Source organism: Chaetomium fimeti (genome assembly GCF_033439085.1).
Source record: "Chaetomium fimeti strain CBS 168.71 chromosome Unknown B0H64scaffold_3, whole genome shotgun sequence".
Lineage (NCBI taxonomy): Eukaryota > Fungi > Ascomycota > Sordariomycetes > Sordariales > Chaetomiaceae > Chaetomium > Chaetomium fimeti.
This window is the reverse complement of record NW_026944331.1, coordinates 2,797,635-2,818,938: the sequence shown is the minus strand read 5'-3', so window position 1 is coordinate 2,818,938 and position 21,304 is coordinate 2,797,635. Positions and strand designations below refer to the sequence as shown.

Genomic DNA, 21,304 nt, shown 5'->3' with positions numbered 1-21,304 from the left:
TAAACCGTGGACCTTTCCTGCTTCATTTTCCCGAAAACCCGCTGTTTGCTGCGGACGTCCACCGGGCGACAAAAGGTATGCGCTGCCGGACACCGCTGCTTGAGATTGATGACTCGATTTGGCTAACACGCCTTTTGGTATTGTCAGGCAGCATCTTCGGATAGCCGCATCAACTATCTTATAACCCTCGAACGAGTTCGGCCCTCGAACTTGATCGCTGCTCCGAACACGCAGCAACCATGGCGACTCAACAGAACCCGCCCTTCAAGGTCGACCGATATGTCGTCGTCCACGTAGCGACTACCTGTGATGAGCACGGCGTCTACGTAACTAAGGACTCGGCCGAGGTCATTGAGCTTGGTTGGATCCTGCTGGACGCAAACACGCTGGATGAGGTGGGCCAAGCCAACCCCTGAAAATTCGAAGAAACTATCTGTTTCTAACCAGCACTTTCTTGCCTGTAGCTTCACCGCGAGAGCGTCCTCGTCAAGCCCGTCAACACCCCCATCACTCCCCTCTGCAGTGAGTCCTGCCTGGCTTGCCCCTGCTACAACCGAGGCCTCCTCGACGGCCAATTCGCTTCCTTGCGCTACACCGACCTCTCGTTGCTGACCAATTTTTGCCAGCGAGCTTGACCACTCTCACCTGGGAACATGTTAGAAACGCTGGCACCTTCCGAGACGCCGTCAACCGCTTTGATGCCTTCGCCTCCGAACACCTGACCTCGCAGAACCTCGACTTCGTCTTCGTCACGTTGGAAGCCTGGGATCTGCGCGTGCAGCTTCCCCGTGAGGCTCGCGATAAATCCGTCGTGCTTCCCCCTTATCTGCAACACTCTCGGGCCTTCGAGCTCCGTACCGAATACCAACGGTGGCAGCAGCACCACCCGGAGTCGCTGCCCTTCGGGCCCTCGTCGTTGGCCAATATCTGCGCCGCCCTGGAAGTCGAGGCGGTCCAAACTAGTGCCCCCATCAAGCACAACCTGCCCTTCCACCTGCAGGCCCTGGCACCGGCCTCGCCTCGCCGCGCCATGGAGGAAGCTGTGACACTGGCTCGCGTGCTCCGTGGTTTGATCCGGAAGTCACAGCCGCCCCATGAGCATCCGGACGTGCTCACTCGTCCCATGGATGCCCGTGCCGACGTCCGTGCTTTCCTTTCGGAGCGCAGCAAGGTGCTGCACATGTCTGGCCTGCCCCACGACACTACCCAATCGGAGCTCGAGAGCTGGTTCACCCAGTTCGGTGGTCGTCCCATCGCTTTCTGGACTCTGCGCACTCCAGAGCAGCACAAGCCGACCGGCACCGGCTTCGCTGTCTTTTCATCCCACGAAGAGGTCAGATCCCCCCACCCCATTGGCTCGTTACGCTGCTAACCATATCTAGGCCGCCGAAAGCCTGTGCATGAATGGGCGTGCCCTGAATGAAAAAGCGATCGAGGTATCCCCGTCATCTAGCAGAGTCCTGGACCGCGCCGCCGAGATTCTCACCCCCTTCCCCCCGAGCAAGAACAGACCTCGGCCCGGCGACTGGACTTGCCCGTCGTGTGGCTTTTCCAACTTCCAGCGCCGTACCGCTTGCTTCCGCTGCTCGTACCCTGCCGTCACTCCGGGGCCCGCTGGCGAGATGGGCTATGGCTACGGCTATGCGCCTCCGGCCATGATGCCCCCCCCTCCCCACATGGGTCACCACGGTCATGGCGGTGGTGGTGGTCACGGCCGCATGGGCGGCTCTGGCGTCGTTCCTTTCCGCGCCGGTGACTGGAAGTGCGGTAACGAGGTCTGTGGCTACCACAACTTCGCAAAGAACGTTTGCTGCCTCCGTTGCGGAGCCAGCCGTGCTGGCGCTGCTGTGGTTGCTGACTCGGGCTACCCTTCCCCCATGGACGCCCCTTCCTCGTACGGCATGGGACAGGGTTCAATGGGCGGTAACCCCGGGCCCGGCCCCGGTCCTGGCCCCGGTCCTGGCCCCTTCGGCTCTGGTGCCGGTGGCTTCAGCTCTGGTGCTGGATATGGCCAACACTTTGGTGGCCCCCCGAGCACCTACGCTCTCCCGTCCGGTCTGGGCGGCGGTGCTGCGCCTTACCCCCCGCTGAACACCCACTTTGGCCCTGCTCCGGGCTCTCACTCTGCTGGACCCTTTGACAGCCGCGCAGCGGAGGCGGCTTTCCAGTCGGCAGGCAACGGCCCGGCATCGGCTGGTCCCAACAACAACTTCTACTCGCAGAGTGAGAACGACCCGTTTGCCTTCCTATCGTCGGGGATCGGTAGCCTCTCGGTCAGCAACCAGGATGCCCGCCAGAACGGCAGCGGCGCACCCCAGAGCAAGTCGCCCGCATAAGCGTCGGCCGTAAGCATCCTCGTCCGTCGCCGGATGGTAGGAACAATCCATTGCTCAAAAGCTCTCTGCTCTTTCACGCGTGGCTTTTCTTCTTCGGCAAGTTTGGGAACGAGGGATAGAGGATCGTGTGGGCCTTGGCAATAACTACGGCAAGTTTCGGCTGTTTCATCATCATGGTGCGGGTGTGGGTCATGGGCTTTTGGGAGAGATACTGCGGTCGGTTACTTACGGGGTTTGTGTGGTGATGGGGTGGGGACGGATGGATGGCGGGTTCAAAAAGTACAAAGGGCTGGAAAGACAAAAAGAACATGCCATTCTTACAGGGTCCCCTCAGGGCGGCGTTTTCTCGAGCCGACAACGCATTGTACTGGCTCTCTCTTTTCGGCACGGGGTCACAAAGGGGGATCTAGGAAGCGTGCGATATCCTCAATCGCCCGGGTTACTCACACGCATACGGTTGTTTCCAATTCTCGTCGACTTCGAAACTCGCAACAATGGGCACATTCGATTGAGTCAGGCATGGGCTGGGCAGGTTTAGGATCGGGGCGGGCGGGCGCGTGGGAAAAGGGGGGGAGAGGCGTGCATAGCGAGGGAGTGTACAGGGGTTATATCTGGCCTTCGGTGCTCGTAAACGGCGGCTGGGACTATATGCCTTTGCCCTGTTTCTGTGTGTTAATCCTGTCCTCTTTTCTATTTTCTTGATCATTGTTTTCATTTCCCGTTTCCTCATCTATTCAACTAGTATGCTCCAGATTGAGGTCCTTTCTTTTGACAAAAAGTTTGCTGGAAGGGGGTCGGTCAGCGGGAGTAAAGCGGAACATCAGGGGGGCCGGGGGCGAGCGGGTGTTGGTTTCGGGCTGGAAGGGGAGGGAGGTCATTATTTTCTCGTTGATGTTGATGTGTTAAAGTTATTTCAAGGTTTTATTCTTCGTTTCTGTCTCCATATCCTCGAGCTGACTGTTACATATCCCCCCCTCACGCCCCCCTTCACCCTACTATCAGGACCCCCCAAGCTACCCTAGGACTCCGTCAACAGATTGTGTTACGTCTCTCTAACCCTTCCTAGGCTAGGTCGTTATGGGCTACGGCTGCGTTGGTGCGGGAGGCGGCAATATCATGGCAGCTCCAAACCGTGCGCGTGTTCGTTCCAGGCTCTGGGACTGTGTTTTTCTTTTACCTTTCTTTGCCTTTCTTTCAGCTTATCATTAAGGGGACGGCCCACGGACGGTGTGAGGCGGCAATATGTTTTAATAATACCTGCATTTGGCCCTTCCATGCTGTTCCCTGTGTTCGCGGTGCACACTGGGCACATTCGCCGCGTTATTGACTTGGTTTGACTCAAGTGTTTTAGTGCTTTCCATCACCGCCATAGTCACGATGTAAAAGAGTTAGTAAGTAATCAAGGACCAGACTTAATTCCAGGATACGATGCAACAACTCTTCTTGCGGGTCATTGGAACGTGCAACCGGTGGCAGCGTTCTGTCAACAATGACAACCAGACGAAAACCTAGCACCTAGCCACCGACCTCGACGCCCCAGTGCCAGACGAGAAAAAGACGTTCGATTCCATGACGGGCCCAAAGACTACCCTACCCAACCCACTGAACGTCATGAGCCAGCCGACTCAACTACCACGGCCGAAACCAATTCCTTAACTTCTTCGTGCGCTCATCCTCGCCAACGTCTTCGTCCACCATGTACGCAGCGAGATCAAGCTCATCGGTGCCCTGCGCCTCGGCCATCTGTTGAGCAACTTGCTGGTAACCATCCTGACCCAGACCCACGTTCAGGCCGCCCATCAGCAAGTTGATGTCGTCCTCCTCCTCCCCATCCTGTCCCCCATCATCAAACTCGTCCGCCATCTCCATATCGTCCTCCTCCTCCACATCCTCTTCAGTCGCATCACTATCCTCCCCATCCCGAACCACCACCTCCCCCCCTTCAATACTATACGACTCAGGATTCCTCAAAAAGTCATCCCAATCCAGCTCAAACTGCCCATCCCCCTCTCCCACCTCCCCCTCCCGAACCCCACCCCCGCCAACTTCCACACCACCCCCCATCAACATCATCACCGTATCCGCATCCTCCTCCCCCAGCCGCCGGCCCCCCTCCCCCGGATCCCTAACCCCACCCTTACCACCACCACCACCCCATCCCTCATCCCCACGCCCATTCTCACCACCCCCACCACCATCACCATCACCATCCCCATCCCCATCCCCCACATCAGAGTACTCGACATCCGCCTGCGCCAGCAGCATCTCGTCCGTGTTCTCGGAGAGCGCCGTCGCAGGCGTGTGCAGCACCAGGGTCGGGTCCACGTTGTAGATGGGGATGTTGGGCAGCTCGTGCTCGTCTTGGTCTTCGTCTTCTTCTTCCTCGTCGGAGTATTCGTGTTCGGTTTCTGTTTCTGTTTCATTGTCGGAGGGGGGGGATTGTTCGGGTTCGGTTTCGGTTTCGTCGTTGTCGTTGTCGTTGTCTTGGGTGTGTTGTTCGTGTTGGGGTTGGGGTTGGGTGGGGGTGTGGTTTGGGGTTGGAGGTTGGTGTCGTTGGTTTTGGGTTTGGGTTTGGGTTTGGGTTGGTGTGTGCTGGTCGGTGTCGGTGTCGGTGTCGGAGTCGGATGAGCCGAGGTCGGAGTCGTCGCGGAAGGACCGTGGTGGGCGGAAGGAGTTGATGATGCGGTTGACTTCGGAGGCCGGGATCTGGTCGAGGATGAGCTCCTCGTCGGGGATGGTTGAGAGGTCGTCTGGGTCGAGGAATGGGTCGTCGTGTTGGTCCGGCTGCGCTGGCCGCAGGGTGAGGTTGGAGAAGCGCTCGGCTGTTGATGGGGGGGTGTTGGCGGGATTTTCGTCGTCGTCGTTGGCGTCATCAACGTCCATTGCGTCGGGGTCGGAGTCGGAGTCAGGGTTGGTGTAGTTTCTCGCGAGCCTGAGGCGCTGAGGCCGGGCGAATTGGGCGAGGTGGCTCTCCATATCGTCGGGGGACGGGTTGAGGAGCTTGAACTTGGCTTTGAGCTTTTTGGTACTCATCACCTCTGAGGTCAGCTTGGCGAGGTTGGCCCAGGCGATGTCGTGTTTCCATCGTGCGCCGTCGAGCTCTTTGACCTCGTCCATCTCCTCCTGTTCCGCCTCTAGGATCATCGCCTTTTCTTCTTCCGTCAGTGTCTTCCACCGCGCCTTGCGGGCGTGCTTGGGCTGCCACATGCCCAGCTCGAACGGGACGTTGCCACAGCCGGAGTGGATGAGTTCGTGCTTCAGCGGCTTCCACCCCTTGCACGCCGGCGGCAGGTCGTCATCGCTCATGTACATCTCCTTGAGGCTCGGAACCAGGCTGTTGCCCGTGTTGAAATCGACATGGCCAAAGATCATCATCTCTTCAACGCAGCAATCCAGATCGAGCTGGCGCCGGGCAGACTCGAGTGGTATCAGTTCGTCGGGCCGCATCAGGTGGTCGGGCCCGGTGCCCCATCCCTCAAAGTGGATGACCCCCAGGCGGTCGATATCGACACCTTGTACCGCCGGGAGGTTTTCGTCTTGAAGCTGGTCGGGGCCTACATCGTAGCGGAGCTTGAGCTGGCGGATCTCTGCCACTGTGCGGTATTTTATGCCGCGGAGAAGAGCCCAGAGGGGAGACAAGCCGCGTTGGCCTAGCATAAGACGCATCAGCATGGTCGACTGCGGGCCGAAGACGGGGTCGTTGAAGGCGAGGATCAGCTTGACCATGAAGAGCTGGGCGATGTACATGTCCTCGTTGCTGAAGAAGTCTGAATTGTTCAGCAGCATCATGCGTGCCTGGGTCGTCGCAGCGTCCATGATAAGCCAAATCTTCTTGAGGGTTTGATGAGAGCCCTCGGGCAGGCGATGACCCCTCCGTGCCAGACAGGCGATAATGTCCCGGACCCGAATTTCACGGTTGACGGCCATCTGTAACCAGAGTAGGCCGGGTATCAAACGTACCTCGCCTTCCTCGCTGTTCAGGGGCGGTTGGCCCTCGACCTTCGCCTGGCCTGGCTGGGTCTTGCTCAGCTCTTGGTCGTTGGGCGTGACGCGGCGACGGCAAGGGTCTTGGATGAACCAGCGACAGTAGACAGGACTAGAGTAGATGCGCGCGGCGGTGGGCGCCATGTGGCTTGCCCACGCAAAGATGCTGCTGCGCATGTGTTCGTTGATGGTGTAGTGGAAGTTCTTGCTGACGCTGTAAAGGTGGACGATGTCGAGTGGCCGCATGTGCTTACACACCTCGACGATGAGCTCGGTGCAGCTGCACAGAGAGGCGAGGAGGTCGAAGCGGTCCCTTTTGGGAGGTTGAATTAGGGAATGCCACTTGGTAGTGGCCTGCTTCATCATGCGGATGCGCTGACGGGCGATCTGGCGGAACTCGGCGAGGGCGAACATGTTGGTATCCCCTAGGCCACCTTCGGCGAGCATGGCTTGCCAATGCGCCTCGAATTCCTCCTCATCGTCCTCTTCAGTCCCCTCGTCGTCATGGCCATCCTCAGTATCGTCATTTTCCTCTCCATCTTCATCATCCTCATAGAACTTGCGGGCCGCGAAGTCGTTAAGTCTGGCTCGCTTGAACGAGTGAGAGGGCATCCTGTTCATATGATGGACGATTTGGTGCACGTTGGGCCTGATGCCTCTGGCCTCGATCTCTTCGCGAGTGGCATTTGCGCGGGCAGCCTGAGCGAGGGCGAGTCGACGCCGAGCAGCATTTAAACTACCACCGGTGCCGTTTCCTGAGGGTGATGACATGGCGAAGTCGGGAAAAGGGGAATTAATTCGAACAACGGACGGAACTAAGTCGGGGGTCGTATCTTCCGGTTAGAATGGTAGGGAAATGGGAATGCGCTGAGCGATGTGGCTAATCAATGGCACGATCCATGGAGAGAATAAAGAAGACAAACAATGTGAGAAGTTGAGAATCCATGTGTGCTCGAGTTGATGTAGTCGAGGCTGCTGCCGTTGTTTTGTTGGCGGTGATGGTCATTGATGATGATCATCGTCGGTCATTGAATAAGTAAATATGTATTGAGGTGGCTGTTGATATTGTCGTGGTTCTCGTATTGTCAGTCAACAACAATAGCAGCGACAATAGAAAAGGGTAAAAGAACAATACTAATCATTCACCCACCAACCACAATAACATCAGATGAAACCACACACCGGTTTGTTTATGTTTGTCACGCGGCTTCTTGGCCTGGCCTTGTGGCATTCCGGTTGCTTGCTGAATATAGTCTGTCCCTAACCGTTCTCATTGATCTTGTTCCAAGGGTTTTCAATGTCGGTTCGTTGACAAGATCTTCTGATGAATCTGCACGGGTTATCTCGCCCTCTTAGCATAGCACTTCGTGGGGACCATAGAAAAACGACTGCTAAGCTTACAACAACCAAAATACAACTCCCACAGGCTATCGTGAACCCCATTGCCTTTAACGAGTAGTTTCTCTCCAGTAACAGGGTTACTCCAGAGTCTACTTTCTCAGCCTCCGCTCTGCTGCTTAATCCGCGTCGTCCTTCCTCTCTTACTCACTCTCACCCTCCTCCGTTTCCTCCTCCGTTTCCTCGTACACCTTCTTGCTCCCCTCCTCCTTTTCCTTCCCTTCCTCTCCCACCACAGCAATCAACCTGGCCCACGCCCCTCTGGTTGTTACATTTGCTCCCTGCTGGTCCTGGTCCTGGTCCTGCTCTTGCTGCTGCTGCTGCTGCTGCTGCTGCTGCTGCTCCTGCTCCTGCTCCTGTTTCTGTTTCTGCCCCCGCCCCCGCTCTTTCTCCGCCCCTTTCCCTTTCTCCCCCTTCTTTTTCATCTCCATACCAATCTGCTTGGCCCATGCCCTTCTGGTCGTTAGATACGTGTGCTGCTGCTGCTGCTGTCTTCTGGACGTCTCCACGGTTGCCTTGAACTTAGATTCGGAGTCTGCCCTCTCCGGCCCCGGACCGGTAGTTTGGTGTGTCGTCCGCCGCAACCCCGGATTCTTACCATCCCCCTTCTAATTGGACGCGTCCATCTCGTTCATCGGCATCTCAATGTCGTCTTGGTTAACGATGGAATCCGCGACCTTCCAGATCTGGAGTAGGTTGTCTTCGGCGGCGCTGCACACCAACCACCGGTCGTTGAGGTTCCAGCTAAAGTCGGCCAGGTGGTTGGTGTGTCCCCCGTGCATGAAGAGCAGCTCCGGCGGACCATCTTCCTGATCCTCCGGCAGCTGCTCCTCGCCCGCGCGGCTAAGATCCCAGAAGAGGACCCGCCTATCGTAGCCCCCACTACCTAGGATGCTAATTTCGGTCGGGTGCCACGAGAGCGAAGTCACAGCGTCGACGTGCCCCTCGAGCGTGTGAATCTTCTGCTTGAGGTTCCGCATATCCCAGATGCCGATCGTCTTATCGGCCGATGCTGTGGCGATCAGGAACTCGGTCCGCGGGTTGAATGATAGCGCGTTGATCGCATCGCTATGGCCATCGCGGGCGACGACAGCCGCCTTCGTGGTATCGGGACGCCGCACGTCGATGATTTGGAGCGTCAGGTCGTCTGACACGGTGCCGATCCAGTGCTTAACCATGGGGTGGTACTGCACGTCGTTGACGATATGGTTATGGTGTGTGTACTTGCGCGACGGCTTGAGCGTCTTGCCGTTCCCCTGAACCGTCTTGAGGTCCCTGATCCTGCGTTAGTCGCTACCTTCTCGAGAGCCAGCTTTTACATACCAGAGCAGCACTGTCTTGTCCTCGCTGCCGGTTGCCAGACAGCCCGCCTCGTGGGGGTTCCAACTCAGCCCAAAACCTTCCTCCTTGTGGCCGATGAGCTCGATTTGGGGGTTCGGCGTGCCCGTGGGTGTCAGGCTGTGCTTGGTGCGGTCAAAGATCAAGACCTTTCCATCTACGGCGAGCGTGGCGATGATATCGGGGTTCTGAGGCTGGTACCGCGCCTTGTTGACCTCGCCAGGGTGATCAATCTTTTGGGTGATGTTAAACTTGATCACGGCTGGTTCCCCCGACGACGCCTTGCCGCCATAGCCACCGATCTCGCCGCGCTCCTCGTCATAGTCGCGAGGGTTAGGGTCGGAAAACTTGGGCAGCTCGAGTTCGGCAATCTGCAGATAGTTGGGCTTGCCCTCTGCAGTGTGTGTTCCGATGAGTAGTCTGTGGACTGTGCAGTTCTTATCGCTCACGTCCTTGACGTCCGGGAACCACTGTGTGGTCAATGTCGGCCACTCTAGCGCCGTGCTTCGAACGTATGTTAGCCTGGATTTCTTAACATCATCAATTCGGCTTTCCCCACCTCAAAATCATGTCATAGAGGAACGGGCTGTTCTTCTTCCATGTTTTGTACTCTGGTCAATATTAGCGAGTGCCTAGGTAGTAGTCAACAGGATTCAAACGGACACGTACCCTCATTGATGAGCCTATTCTCCATGTGAGCATCATCTTGGTCGTCCATGCTGACTGCCGCGTAGTTAGAATCGAGTTGCCTTTCGTTATAAAGGAGAATTCGGATGCATACCATCGACGTCGTCCACAACTTCGTTGGGAGCCATCGTGAATGTCCTAAACTAGAACTTTGGCGTAAGTTTGAGACTATTTGATTGCTAAGCTTTTGCTAGCCAGAATTTGGTTTGTTTGTTGGCAGGGTTGTGAAAGGCGGGTGGGAATAGAATATCAAAGTGTGGTCGAGACGTGAGGTCGGACCTTTTGCTCTTTGCGTCTGCAGGAAGCGCGATTCAAAGGACGCGACGTGATCTTTCGTTAATTGATGGAGCTTGGCCTCCACTGCCCAGCAAAATGCAGCTTGGCGGGTTTTGGTAGGAACGCACAGACCATTTGATCGCCGCTGTCTGGGGCTCCAGATGCTGGTGGTGGCGTCGGGACCTTGGTGGGGCTGCAAATGGGTGGGACAGTCGGCCAGTAGTCACCGGCCTCAACTTCCCCTGCAGCTTTCGGGCAAAAGCAGAACCACCAGCGACAACTGATCGCCAACATCTCCCTTCCGGCATTCTACCGCCGCTTCCTGGTCGAATTGTTGTTCTCACAGTGGTTTCCCTTATAGACGAGAAGACCTGCCTGGAGCGTACTGTTCTTGGTTTTGAGGGTCCCGAAACATTGTCTTTTTGTACTGCTCTCTTTCGCCGCTTTGCTACCGACCTACCTTGCGTTCTCCCAGTCTCAGAAAGCCCGGCCATTTTTATTCAGCGCCGGCAGCCATCCCACTCAGCTTCCTCCCTCCGTCTACAAATACCTAGTCGCCATTTCTTATCGTACCCCCGCGGTCCATGCCGACACGGAACAAGCTACCTAGTAGTATCAACGTCAACAACCGAATTTCCGAACCTTGAACCCACAACCACAACAGCAGGAAGTAGCGCTATCTTGCGCGCCTTGTTGCCATCATGGGGTGTGTATTTGCCGAAGAGTTCACATCGATGCGTTCAGAGTGTTAACTAGCCGTCTAGTGTTCCGAAGTTTTTCAGATGGCTCTCGGAGCGCTATCCTGCCATCTCGCAGCTCATCGCCGAGAACCGGATTCCCGAGTTCGACTGCCTCTACGTGCGTGAACCTCTTAGCCTCCGACGTCACCGGCGACGTCCTTCTTCCACAGTTTCTAACATATTTGGGTAGCTGGATATGAATGGTATCATTCACAACTGTACACACAAAGACTCGGATGATGTGCAGTTTCGCCTCAGCGAGGAGGAGATGTTTATAGCCATCTTCAACTATATCGAACATCTTTTTGGCAAGATTAAGCCCAAGAAGTTGTTTTTTATGGCCATCGATGGCGTGGCCCCGCGAGCAAAGATGAACCAACAACGTGCCCGCCGTTTCCGGACCGCTCTGGAGGCCGAAAAAGCGCGCGACAAGGCCATCAAGGAGGGCAAGGAACTCCCCAAGGAGGAACCGTTTGACAGCAACTGCATTACGCCCGGTATGGCCCCCCCACCCCGCGACTACAATCTGAACAACCCCAACCCGAACATGAGGCGCTAACTCCGTGACTACAGGAACCGAGTTCATGGCCAAGCTGACGCAGCAGCTCAAGTACTTCATCAACAAGAAGGTATCAGAGGACAGGGACTGGCAACAACCCGAAATTGTGCTCTCCGGCCACGAGGTCCCGGGCGAGGGTGAGCACAAGATCATGGAATACATCCGGAATGCGCGTGCCCAACCCGAGTACAACCCCAATGTCCGCCATTGCTTGTACGGGCTGGACGCCGACCTCATCATGTTGGGATTGCTGAGCCACGACCCGCACTTTTGCCTCCTCCGCGAGGAGGTAACGTTCGGCCGTCAAGCAAAACACAAGTCAAAAGAGCTGGAGCATCAGAACTTCTATCTGATGCACCTCTGCATTGTCCGAGAGTATCTTGAGCTCGAGTTCCAGGACCTCAAAAAGGAAGGCGCCATGACCTTTCCGTTTGACATGGAAAAGGTCATCGACGACTTCATCCTCATGGCCTTCTTTGTCGGCAACGACTTTCTCCCAAATCTCCCTCACCTCCACATCAATGAGGGCGCCCTGGCTACCATGTTTAGGATATACAAGTCTGTCCTTCCCAAATGCGACGGTTACATCAACGAGAACGGAAAGGTCAACCTTCAAAGGCTCGGTCGCCTTCTGGATGAGCTTGGAAAGGAGGAGTACCGGTTTTTCGAGCATGAGAATGAGGACGCGAGCTGGCTGCGGGGCAAGAAGATGCTCGAGAACGACGAGACCGAGAAGCTGAGAGCAAAAGCCAAGGGGAAACTCATCGTCAGCTCCGAGCAGAAGGCTCTTTGGAAGCGGGTTATTCGCAAGTTTCTCACCAATCGCGGATCTCAGACGTTGGACCTTGGCGCGGGACTTAACGCCGCAGATCGCAAGTTTGTCCAGGATCTCGCGGAGGCCGCTCATCTAGAGTGGGCCACCAAGCCGGATGACGAGGGCCATCGTCACTTGATCCTATCCTACCCCGCTGGAGATGAGGAAGACGAAGAAGACGAGGAGGCCCAGTCGGCGGTGCTGCGAATCGTCAAGAGATACGACAATGCCCAGACCCTTGACCTCACCTCGGCCGACGCGCAGGCCGCTATGGAGGCTAAGTACAAGGAGAAGTTCCAGGAATGGAAGGACGAGTACTACTTCAAAAAATTCGAGGATTGGACGCAGGACAACAAGGAAGAGGAGCTCCGAAAGCTGACTGAGAACTACGTCCAAGGTCTGCAGTGGGTCCTCTATTACTATTACCGCGGCATCGCCTCGTGGCCCTGGTTCTATGCCTACCACTACTCTCCCATGATCTCGGACGTCATGAAAGGGCTGAATGCCGACCTCGACTTCAAGCTAGGACAGCCCTTCAGGCCCAACGAGCAGCTCATGGGCGTCCTGCCGGACCGCAGTAAAAAGATCGTCCCCACAGTGTACTGGGAACTCATGACGGACCCCAAGTCACCCATCATCGATTTCTACCCCCGAGACTTCGAACTGGACATGAACGGCAAGAAGATGGACTGGGAAGCTGTTATCAAGATTCCGTTCATCGAAGAGAAACGGTTGCTGTCGGCCATGGCTCCCAAGGATGCCCTTCTCTCCGACGACGAGAAGGCGCGCAACGACTTCGGAGTTGCGCTGAAATTCACCTACTCTGATGACGTGGACTTCGTCTATCCTTCTTCTTTAGTGGACGTCTTCCCAGCGATCGCCCACTGTCACTGCGTGGAGAACATATTCGACCTCCCTGCTGTGGAAGGGCTGGAGTACCGCGCTGGCCTCACGGACGGTGCCCTGCTCAATATCGAGGCTTTGGCTGGGTTCCCTAGTCTGGCGACGTTGCCGTATATCGCTAGTCTCGGTTTCCACGGGGTCAACGTCTTCCAGCAAGATAGTCGGAACGAGAGCATGATCGTCAACCTGCTAGAAACCGACCTGCGGACCAATGTGGAGTCAGCTAAAGTCAAGATTGGTCAGCGCTGCTTCGTTGGCTACCCTTTTCTGCAGGAGGCCAAGATTATGAAAGTCTCGGACGAGCTCTTCGATTACACCCTTGCCGAAGATGGCAGTGGCCAGGTTGTCGCCAGGAACCATATGCCTCGCGAAATTGAGGATTGGAACAAAAAGGCAGACAGGATAGAGAACTTCTACAGCAAGCGACTGGGCATCCTGATCGGTCATGTTGACTCGCTGGTTTCCGTCCACATGCTCAAGGGCCTCATCAAGACCGAGGAGGGCGCTACCGTGAAGGAGTATGGAGAGATTCCCGGTATGGAGACCGAGTATGCCTCTCAGGTCATTGTGGACGAGGTTGTCAACGAGGATGAGCGCTTCATCGAGAAGGCTGCTCTCCCTGTCGAGGAGGAGTTTCCTCTCAAGTCGGTTGGCTTCTTCCTGGGCGACTACAACTACGGCCAGCCTCTGGAGGTTGTGGGTTACACTTCTGGGAAAGTCACCATCTGGCTCGCCGTCTTGGAAAAGCGTGAGCCAGACTTCGCCAAGAAGATCATCCACGATGCGCAAAAGGGCATGCATTACATGCCATCTTACATGGTGGCCAAGCAGTTGGACCTGCATCCCCTTACCCTTAGCAAGATCACCTCGTCTTACTTTATCCGGACTGTCGGCGACCTCCGCGTCAACCTCGGTCTCAACCTTAAGTTCGAGGCCAGGAAGCAGAAGGTGCTGGGTTACTCTCGCAAATCGCAGACTGGCTGGGAGTTCAGCCCCGCTGCTGTCCACTTGATCGTGGAGTACATGACACGGTTCCCCGACTTCTTTGCCGGAGTCAAGCGGAACCCGTCGGGCGCTGAGCTCACCGAGTCGGATCTCTGGAGCGACCCCGCCGTTGGCTCTCCTCGAGTCAAGGAAATAGGCGGTTGGCTCAAAACACTCAAGACGAGCTCCATGGAGCGTGTTCCTCTTGATGCCGAGCAGCTCGACTCAGACGTGGTCATGCGGCTCGCCACCGAAGCAGACAACTTGCAACTTAGCGCGGTTCCTTCCAACCCTAAGAAGATGAACGGGGTGCCGCGCAACGCGCTCATGAGGCCCGAAGACGCCGAGCACCGCCTCGGCAACCAGCACTTTTCCCTCGGCGACCGCGTTGTGTATGTCGCGTCTACCGGCAAGGTCCCTATCGCCTACCGTGGCACGGTGATTGGCATCAGCCGCACGCCCACCGCCAAGCTCCTTGACGTCGTGTTCGACGTCACCTTCATGAGTGGCACCACCCTTGGAGACCGTTGCCCGCCCTTCCGCGGCCAGACAGTGCCTTCGACGGTTCTCCTCAACCTCACCAACCACCAGGTCGTCGCCGGATCCAAGGCCCAGGTCGCGCGCCAGCCCGTTAGCCCGTCGGTTACGACTCTCACGGCGCACGGCGGCTACCACATGAACGGAAAACGCTACCAGGACGCGGCTGCCCCGGCGCCCCTGCAGGGGACCTGGCGCGGCGCACTGAACGGTGGGGGCCGTGGCGGACGAGGCGGAGGTGGACGCGGCGCCATCCAAGGCAATCTGCCTTACCGCCCTCATTATCAGCAGCAGAATCAATCGGACGGTCTCTACAACCCGGCAAATGGTCAGGGCGGCCGTGGTCGCGGCGGAGGCCAGTTCAGAGGTCGTGGCGGCGGCGGTGCCCCCTTCAGAGGCCGTGGAGGATACTCTGATAGCGCTGGCCATGCTGATGGGAATGGAATCGCACACCCGGCGTCGGCTCCGCCGATTTATGGGGCCGTGCCGCCTCCGGCGATCCTCGATGCGCCGGGTCGTGGACGGGGCCGTGGCCGTGGTGGGCGGGGACGGGGTGACGGGCAGGGGTACAGAGGACGGGGTGGTGGGAGGGGTGGTGCGCAAGGACAGGGCCAGACGGCGGCTCCGCAGAGCTAGTTCCCTGGGGTTCCGTCTGTGTCCGCCAGGCTGGGTGACGGTGTTTCGGGGTATTATTAGGAAAACGGATATGGATACGGATGCGTCATGAGTCCATGGATGATGAGGCATGATGATTGCTACGACCTAGGGAAATGTGGCGGGATACAGTTCGCATACAATTGCACACCTGATCTAGCACGCATTCTGTGGGTTTAGGGATCGGATACCCCTTATTAGTGGGTTGGTATGAGGGATAGGAGTTGTAGGTCATGTCTCAAAAGGAGAATCCAGGGGAAGAAAAAATCTATTATATCTGCGAACCGTCTGCCTCTTACGTAAAGACCGTCCATTTCCTTCTTGGGGACCACAATGCGCAATCATCGCCTAGGAGCACAAGACGGGATCGGTGATGGATGAAGGAAGAGATGGTATCAAATGGCCGAGTAAATTTTGAATTTCTTCAATTAGACTTCATGTAGTCTGGCTACCTCGCCGCGCCCGCCTTCTTCTCCTCCTTCTTCTTCTTGATCGCCGGCAACGCAAACTTCTTGCTGAGGTTGTTCTTGAGCGTCTCCCACTTCCAGAAATTGACGTCCTGGTTCCACGTCAGGAGGCCCACCCACGGCTGCACATTGTAGTGCAGCCTCAGCACCACGTCCTCCTGCTCGGCGACCTTGCCAGAGGGGTGCGTGATCTGGTACTTGGGGCGCTGGTTCTTGAGGGTGAGTTTCCCGCTGTTTTCCAACCCATGTTAGCAACCAACCGTACCGGGGAGGGGTATATTATACAGAGAAGATAGGATGGATGGACGAACCGGCTCGGATCGATGCTCTTGCCCTCGGCGCTGCGCTTCAGCTTCTTCATGCCGACGGGGCCCAGGTTCGCGAGGTGGTCGGCGCTCGGCGCCGTGATGATGCTGTCCCAGATCACCGCCTGGTTGCTCGCGTTCTGCCCGGACCCGGACCCGCCCGCCGACGGCCACTCGGCCGTCACGTACACGAACAGCTGCTTCGTGTTCCAGGTGAACAGCGTCGAGAGGTCGGCGTCGAGCGAGAACTTGATGATGGCGTATTCTTCTTTCTTGGAGGAGTAATAGTGCGGGCGGCCGCGGACGCTGGAGGGGGGGCGGTGGTGCGTGTTAGTGGGGAGGACTTGACGACTCGATGGTAGGGGAAGAGCAGGACGGATGGGGGAGGGCTTGTTCGTACACTTGGACATTGGTGGTTTTTAGGACACCCACGCTTGGGGTGCGCGGAGAGAGGAGATCGGAGGCGGCGATAATGGCGGCGACCGTGAAGGCGACCGTGGTGAAGAAGCCGAAGGCGTTCTGGAGACGGACAACGGAGGAATACATGGCGGGCGATGGTTCGGGGTTGTTGCGCGCTTGCTCCTCTGGGAAATAGAAAATAGAGGTTGGAACCGCGATGTCAACGAGAAATGGCCGGCGTCACTTGGGCCTTGTCATGGGCCGGAAGCTGGAATGAGAGGTTGTCGGCGAGTTCGCGACAGCTCCCTTCCGATCCCAGCGATGTTAGTGTTAACGATAAAGGCCAGATCGTTAATCGCATGCGACAATCGGGGTTCATGCAGAGCTCCCTTTATGTGCATATGTACCTGCCGTGGCGCGTGCAGATTAGCAAGGCTTGGCAAGTGTTACAGTGGATAAACTGAGGGTTAGGGCTGTCCGATCGCTGGGCCTAGACCGGTTCCCCCCCCTGTGGCACTGTGATGTAACCTGTAACTCGTGGTCGGATTGTCCTAAAGCCGGTTGTTGCGCTGGATCGACATCTTTCTTGCTTGCTTTCCGTCGCCGTTTCCGCCCGGCTCCCCGATCAACAAACAGGACCACACAATGCGAATATCTTAGCTGCGAAAATGGGTGCTAGCGACTCGAAGCTCGTCTTCAAAAAGGGCATCTTTCGGTTGTCCGAGGAACGGCATATTCCCCCGGGTGATGCCTACTGGTCCTCTGTTAGTTGCCGTTGCCCTTGTCGTGATCGTGGTGGTCACCGTAAAGGGTTGGCTTGCCCTTCGATACATCTACTAACCCGCTATAGTTCTGGGAACTGCCCGAATCACCCGAAGATATCTTCAGCCTCTTTACCCCCGCCGATGTTCGCCGAACTCGCGACAATGCGCTCGAGAACATCGAGAGCTTAGTCCAGGCCGTAACGAACCGCCTGTTCATGCTCCGTCACCACCCCTCCTTTCCCGATCCCGAAATAGCTCCCGATAGAGAAGCCCTCAACTGCATCCGAGTTCTCACACGCATTCTCCCCTTCATTTACGAAAAGGAATCGTTGCATCAGTGGGAAGACAAGCTGTTCTGGTCTCCAAGGCGCAAGCCCACGAGGAAGTCGTCCATCGCCAACGAGATTCTCTTTGACGGCGGGCAGGACGTGCAGCCCAAGCCTCCCGTAGAGGAGTTTGAGGATGCGAAGCCACTCGCCGAAGAACTCATCGACGCCCTGCTCGACTTCTTGTTCTACTCCGACCTCACGGTCCCCAAGGCCCCGCATGGCAAGCCAAAGGTCACCTACGCCATTTGGCAGAGCGGCGTGGGATGCAACACGTCGATCCCAACCACGAGGGAACACGAGAGTAACCGCTGCGAGATCCTTCGCCTGCTCTTAACTTTGGCGGGCCATAGCTTGTACCTCTCGCCGAGCGTATTGCCGCAGCAAGGGACCAAGGCGCTCACTTACATGTGCACCAACTCGGACAAGCAGGTGGTACTCTCCGTGCTGTGCTCGCTGTTGAACACGGTAAGCAGCATATTCCTCCCCGTATCATACGAAATACTGACTTGGACAGACACTTAAATACAACCCGGCCAGCTGGCGGGTGCCCTATAATGCCCTGGTCTTCAAGGATCCCAAAGAGATTCTCGTCACGTACACTCTACAGCTCCTGTTGGCGACCCTGCTCTATCCCATCCCAGAGCAAGCTGGTGTTGCGACACCCAAGAACTACTACCGCCACTTCCTCGGCCGGCTGCACCGGCCACAGGACTTCCAGTTTGCCGTGGACGGGATGACGCGGATACTGAACCAGCCCCTCCAAACCAACTCGTCATACATACCCGGAGCCCACTCCTCTGTGAGGTTTGCCCCCGAGATAATAATGTTGTTTTGGGAGATTACTCAGTGCAACAAGCGGTTCCGATCCTTCATCATCGACACGGAGAGGGCATATGACTTCGTCATCCTGATTTTGTTCTATGCCCTCGAGTACAAGGGGGATGCCTCGAAGCAGGGCGTGGTGAGGATGTGTGCTTTCTTGCTGCAGACCCTCAGTGTGGAAAAGAACTTCGGGGTGAACCTGAACAAGCCGTTTGACGCGCAGGATACGTTGCCCCCTGCCATCCGCATTACCGGGTTCAGGGGCACGTACGGGGACTTTCTCCTCCAGGTGAGCAAATCGAGCTACCCATTGTTGCTTCATACCATAGCTAACTCTAAGCCAGTCCATTTTCGTGCTCATCACTACGAGCCAGGGAAAGCTGACGGCCATATACCCTGCGCTCTTGGCCGTCATTAACAACATCGCCGCATATCTGGAGGGGCTGAGCGGGCCAACCTGCGCTAGAATCATGCAATTGTTCAACTCAATGGCTTCCCCGTCCTTCCTTCTAGCCAATGACAGCAACCACAGCCTTCTGCGGTCATTGCTGGAGGCCATCAATGCCATCGTTGAGCACCAATTTGGCAGTAGGTTGCCCTGCGACGTCGTAGAAGCGTTTAATACTGACCGCGAGCAGAAAACCCCAACTTCATCTTTTCCATTCTGAGGAACAAAAAGCGATTCGAGGCATTGCGTTCGCTGACGCTAGAAAGCGGCCAGGAGGAGATAGAGCGACGCAACCGACGGAGGAAAGACAGCGTAACCTCCCACGACCCACTGGAGCCCAATTCGACTAGGAGTTCGATGGAGAGCATCATGAGTCCGACGGCACAGCCTTCAAGGGCACCGACACTTGGCGATGTTCCGGAGGAGGACAATACCTTCGCGATCGGTGACGACGATGACGAAGATGATAGCGACGAGGAAGCGCGGCCGACACCGGCAGCCTCAAGCCCGAGTGACAACCCGTCAGCGGCTTCTTCTGTAGCATCAGCGGCAGACGACGACGTACCGAGACAGCTGCAGGGCATGTCAGAGAAGGCCCGAGGGAAAATGCCGGCAGGGGCGGCCAACTTCTCCCGCCAAAATAGCACCACCAGCCTGGGAAGCCCTGCTGCTGGCCAGTCCATGTCTGGGCAGTTCGAGCCGTCTGCCCACTGGATGGACAGCTGGCTGCCCGAGTTACCCCTTCACACGACGCTGACTGTCCTGCAGCAGCTGTCGGTCCTGGTCCCCCGCCAGGCTTTGGCATCGGACGCGCCCTCGCCTGCCACGATCGCTAAGATTCGCGAGGTGCATCTCGTTGGAGTCGAGCCGTCGCCGGTCCGGGTGCACTCGTTTGAGTGGTCGCCGCTGGCGCTCGGATGGTACGAGTCACTGCTCTGGGGCTTTATATTTGCTAGCGAGATGCAAGTGTCAAAGGGAACCGTGGGTGTGTGGAACTCAACGCAGATCAAGCTGTTCCGGGTCCAAGAGACGGCGGCGCAAGGCCCAACGTTCACCTCGCCTCGCGGTGCCGTGGATGCGGTGGGCAGTAATATTGTATCGCGGATTGGATCAATCAATCTGCGAGGTGTCGGAAACCCATCCGCGCCAACACTTGGGAATGGGCAGCCTCCTGCACGAGGCACATAGATGGCCCGTGGCGCCGAGGGGGCAGAGGAATGAGACCAAACATACCGGTCGTCGGGGGTAGGCGCACAGCCTCGGGGGTGGTCTTTTACGGGCACGAACATGTGGATACGGGAACAACGAGCGATCGAGTGTTGGATGGTAACACAGCTACACGGCCTAGAGGGCGACGGGATTAGTGACTTACTTTTCTGGGAATCAGAGTTATCAAGTATTTCTCCGCCCGCCCAGAGCGGACACCTGGATTGCTGCCGCGTAACCGACGACGACAGCACACCCCCGGGCCGTGACAAGCAATTCCGCAAGCTCCGTCCTCCTCTCTTCAGAACGTACCCCCAACGAGACGGTGAGGTGGACCCCCAAAGCATCAATGGCTTTGTCGCACCCCCACTGTTTCATCATTCGCGTAACGGCTCTGGACCCTTGTGGCTGATCGAATCAGACACCCCTTCCCCGGATTCCAGCCACGACCATATCCACAGCCGACTTGGCGAGGACCCTGGATTTCGGAACAAATGGTCCTCGTGGGCTGTTGGGTGGTGCCACAGCTTCTGGTTCCCCCCCCCCCCTTGTCATGTCCTCGCGACCTGGATATAACGGCACGCATATATACGTATAGCGGGAGAGCGGATTCGATAGTACGTGCCAGGAACCTAGAGTTTAGATCCCCTGCGTACTTAACGTGTCTTGTGTCTCACCTCACCCCATCTGTTTTGTCCTTCCGCGTGTTCCGTGTTGTGTTGTGTTGTGTTGTGTCGTTGTTTACCGCCCCATCTTGTCACCCAGGCTTGTGCCTGAGCCAACATTCGAAGCTCGTCTATGCTTACCCTAACCACTGCTTGTGTGTGCGTGTAGGCCCGCGGAGATGGCCCAGGCAGTCACTTCTCCGGCAGCCGACGAGGTCAAGCCGTACAAGATTCATGTAACCAAGCTCATCAATATCTCACTCGAAAGAAGCAGTAGGTAAACTAACTCACATGTGCAGATTCCCAGCAAACATCTTGACCTCACCCGCCAAAAGCTCGAACTCACCCGTCTGCCTCACGAACCCTCTCATGCTCCGGACTCAACCACATGGGCCCCCAAACCGATCATCGAACCACTCATCGACTACTGGTATTCCTCCCCTTCCCATCCGAAGCTCCTCCTCGTGCTCCCATACTAACGGGACCACCCACAGGCTCGAGTCCTACTCCTGGCGCACCACCGAGTCCCGCTTCAACACCAACCCTCACCTCCCCCAATTCCGCACCGCCATCACCCCGCCGGGCCACCAGGCCCCGATCCGGATCCACTTCATCCACGCCCGCTCCCACGCACCCAATGCCGTCCCGCTGCTGCTCATCCCGCCCTTCCCGCTCCCAGCCCTCTCCCT

General features: G+C 57.0%; 6 protein-coding genes across 6 annotated transcripts; 3 read left to right on the top strand and 3 right to left on the bottom strand.

The window, feature by feature from the left end:
- The first annotated feature begins 90 nt into the window (after positions 1–90).
- On the top strand, positions 91–2,458 carry B0H64DRAFT_125260 (uncharacterized protein). The gene is made up of 4 exons (XM_062798034.1): positions 91–395; positions 465–522; positions 627–1,333; positions 1,383–2,458. The coding sequence occupies exons 1-4, from the start codon at positions 240–242 to the stop codon at positions 2,334–2,336; spliced, it is 1,875 nt and encodes a 624-aa protein (XP_062661009.1). The 5' UTR covers positions 91–239; the 3' UTR covers positions 2,337–2,458.
- Positions 2,459–3,720: 1,262 nt separating this feature from the next.
- On the bottom strand, positions 3,721–7,091 carry B0H64DRAFT_457661 (uncharacterized protein; the record flags this gene model as incomplete). The annotated part of the gene is made up of 3 exons (XM_062807389.1): positions 3,721–4,352; positions 4,413–4,586; positions 5,562–7,091. 3 exons carry the CDS (start codon positions 7,089–7,091, stop codon positions 3,966–3,968), a joined length of 2,091 nt encoding a protein of 696 aa, XP_062661008.1. The 3' UTR covers positions 3,721–3,965.
- Positions 7,092–8,027: 936 nt separating this feature from the next.
- On the bottom strand, positions 8,028–10,079 carry B0H64DRAFT_357468 (WD40-repeat-containing domain protein). Its single transcript, XM_062801620.1, has 5 exons — positions 9,838–10,079; positions 9,726–9,779; positions 9,616–9,667; positions 9,042–9,560; positions 8,028–8,993 (listed from the first exon to the last, which is right to left on the bottom strand). The coding sequence occupies exons 1-5, from the start codon at positions 9,869–9,871 to the stop codon at positions 8,327–8,329; spliced, it is 1,326 nt and encodes a 441-aa protein (XP_062661007.1). The 5' UTR covers positions 9,872–10,079; the 3' UTR covers positions 8,028–8,326.
- Positions 10,080–10,248: 169 nt separating this feature from the next.
- B0H64DRAFT_431420 (XRN 5'-3' exonuclease N-terminus-domain-containing protein) lies at positions 10,249–15,495 on the top strand. The gene is made up of 4 exons (XM_062805968.1): positions 10,249–10,725; positions 10,784–10,877; positions 10,950–11,256; positions 11,333–15,495. Exons 1-4 carry the CDS (start codon positions 10,721–10,723, stop codon positions 15,190–15,192), a joined length of 4,266 nt encoding a protein of 1,421 aa, XP_062661006.1. The 5' UTR covers positions 10,249–10,720; the 3' UTR covers positions 15,193–15,495.
- On the bottom strand, positions 15,496–16,714 carry B0H64DRAFT_392286 (signal peptidase subunit-domain-containing protein). The gene is made up of 3 exons (XM_062803541.1): positions 16,383–16,714; positions 15,989–16,288; positions 15,496–15,908 (listed from the first exon to the last, which is right to left on the bottom strand). The coding sequence occupies exons 1-3, from the start codon at positions 16,526–16,528 to the stop codon at positions 15,659–15,661; spliced, it is 696 nt and encodes a 231-aa protein (XP_062661005.1). The 5' UTR covers positions 16,529–16,714; the 3' UTR covers positions 15,496–15,658.
- A 218-nt stretch (positions 16,715–16,932) lies between these two features.
- B0H64DRAFT_125169 (high-temperature-induced dauer-formation protein-domain-containing protein) lies at positions 16,933–20,188 on the top strand. Its single transcript, XM_062798032.1, has 5 exons — positions 16,933–17,145; positions 17,232–17,939; positions 17,989–18,585; positions 18,641–18,884; positions 18,935–20,188. The coding sequence occupies exons 1-5, from the start codon at positions 17,050–17,052 to the stop codon at positions 19,930–19,932; spliced, it is 2,643 nt and encodes an 880-aa protein (XP_062661004.1). The 5' UTR covers positions 16,933–17,049; the 3' UTR covers positions 19,933–20,188.
- The last annotated feature ends 1,116 nt before the right edge of the window (positions 20,189–21,304 follow it).

Excerpts from the sequence above, each read along its gene's own strand:
- B0H64DRAFT_392286 (XM_062803541.1), bottom strand. The coding sequence starts at position 16,528 with ATGTATTCCTCCGTTGTCCGTCTCCAGAACGCCTTCGGCTTCTTCACC. Across the intron at positions 16,289-16,382 it reads AAAACCACCAATGTCCAAGT|CGTCCGCGGCCGCCCGCACT; the intron begins GTACGAACAAGC and ends CCCCCCCTCCAG. Across the intron at positions 15,909-15,988 it reads AAGAGCATCGATCCGAGCCG|CGGGAAACTCACCCTCAAGA; the intron begins GTTCGTCCATCC and ends GTTGGAAAACAG.
- B0H64DRAFT_431420 (XM_062805968.1), top strand. Across the intron at positions 10,878-10,949 it reads CCGAGTTCGACTGCCTCTAC|CTGGATATGAATGGTATCAT; the intron begins GTGCGTGAACCT and ends ATATTTGGGTAG. Across the intron at positions 11,257-11,332 it reads CAGCAACTGCATTACGCCCG|GAACCGAGTTCATGGCCAAG; the intron begins GTATGGCCCCCC and ends CCGTGACTACAG.
- B0H64DRAFT_125169 (XM_062798032.1), top strand. The coding sequence starts at position 17,050 with ATGGGTGCTAGCGACTCGAAGCTCGTCTTCAAAAAGGGCATCTTTCGG. Across the intron at positions 17,940-17,988 it reads TGTGCTCGCTGTTGAACACG|ACACTTAAATACAACCCGGC; the intron begins GTAAGCAGCATA and ends TGACTTGGACAG. Across the intron at positions 18,885-18,934 it reads CGTTGAGCACCAATTTGGCA|AAAACCCCAACTTCATCTTT; the intron begins GTAGGTTGCCCT and ends GACCGCGAGCAG.
- B0H64DRAFT_357468 (XM_062801620.1), bottom strand. The coding sequence starts at position 9,871 with ATGGCTCCCAACGAAGTTGTGGACGACGTCGATG. Across the intron at positions 9,780-9,837 it reads AGTTGTGGACGACGTCGATG|TCAGCATGGACGACCAAGAT; the intron begins GTATGCATCCGA and ends ACTACGCGGCAG. Across the intron at positions 9,561-9,615 it reads CTCTATGACATGATTTTGAG|CACGGCGCTAGAGTGGCCGA; the intron begins GTGGGGAAAGCC and ends ATACGTTCGAAG.
- B0H64DRAFT_125260 (XM_062798034.1), top strand. The coding sequence starts at position 240 with ATGGCGACTCAACAGAACCCGCCCTTCAAGGTCGACCGATATGTCGTC. Across the intron at positions 396-464 it reads ACGCAAACACGCTGGATGAG|CTTCACCGCGAGAGCGTCCT; the intron begins GTGGGCCAAGCC and ends TCTTGCCTGTAG. Across the intron at positions 1,334-1,382 it reads TCTTTTCATCCCACGAAGAG|GCCGCCGAAAGCCTGTGCAT; the intron begins GTCAGATCCCCC and ends AACCATATCTAG.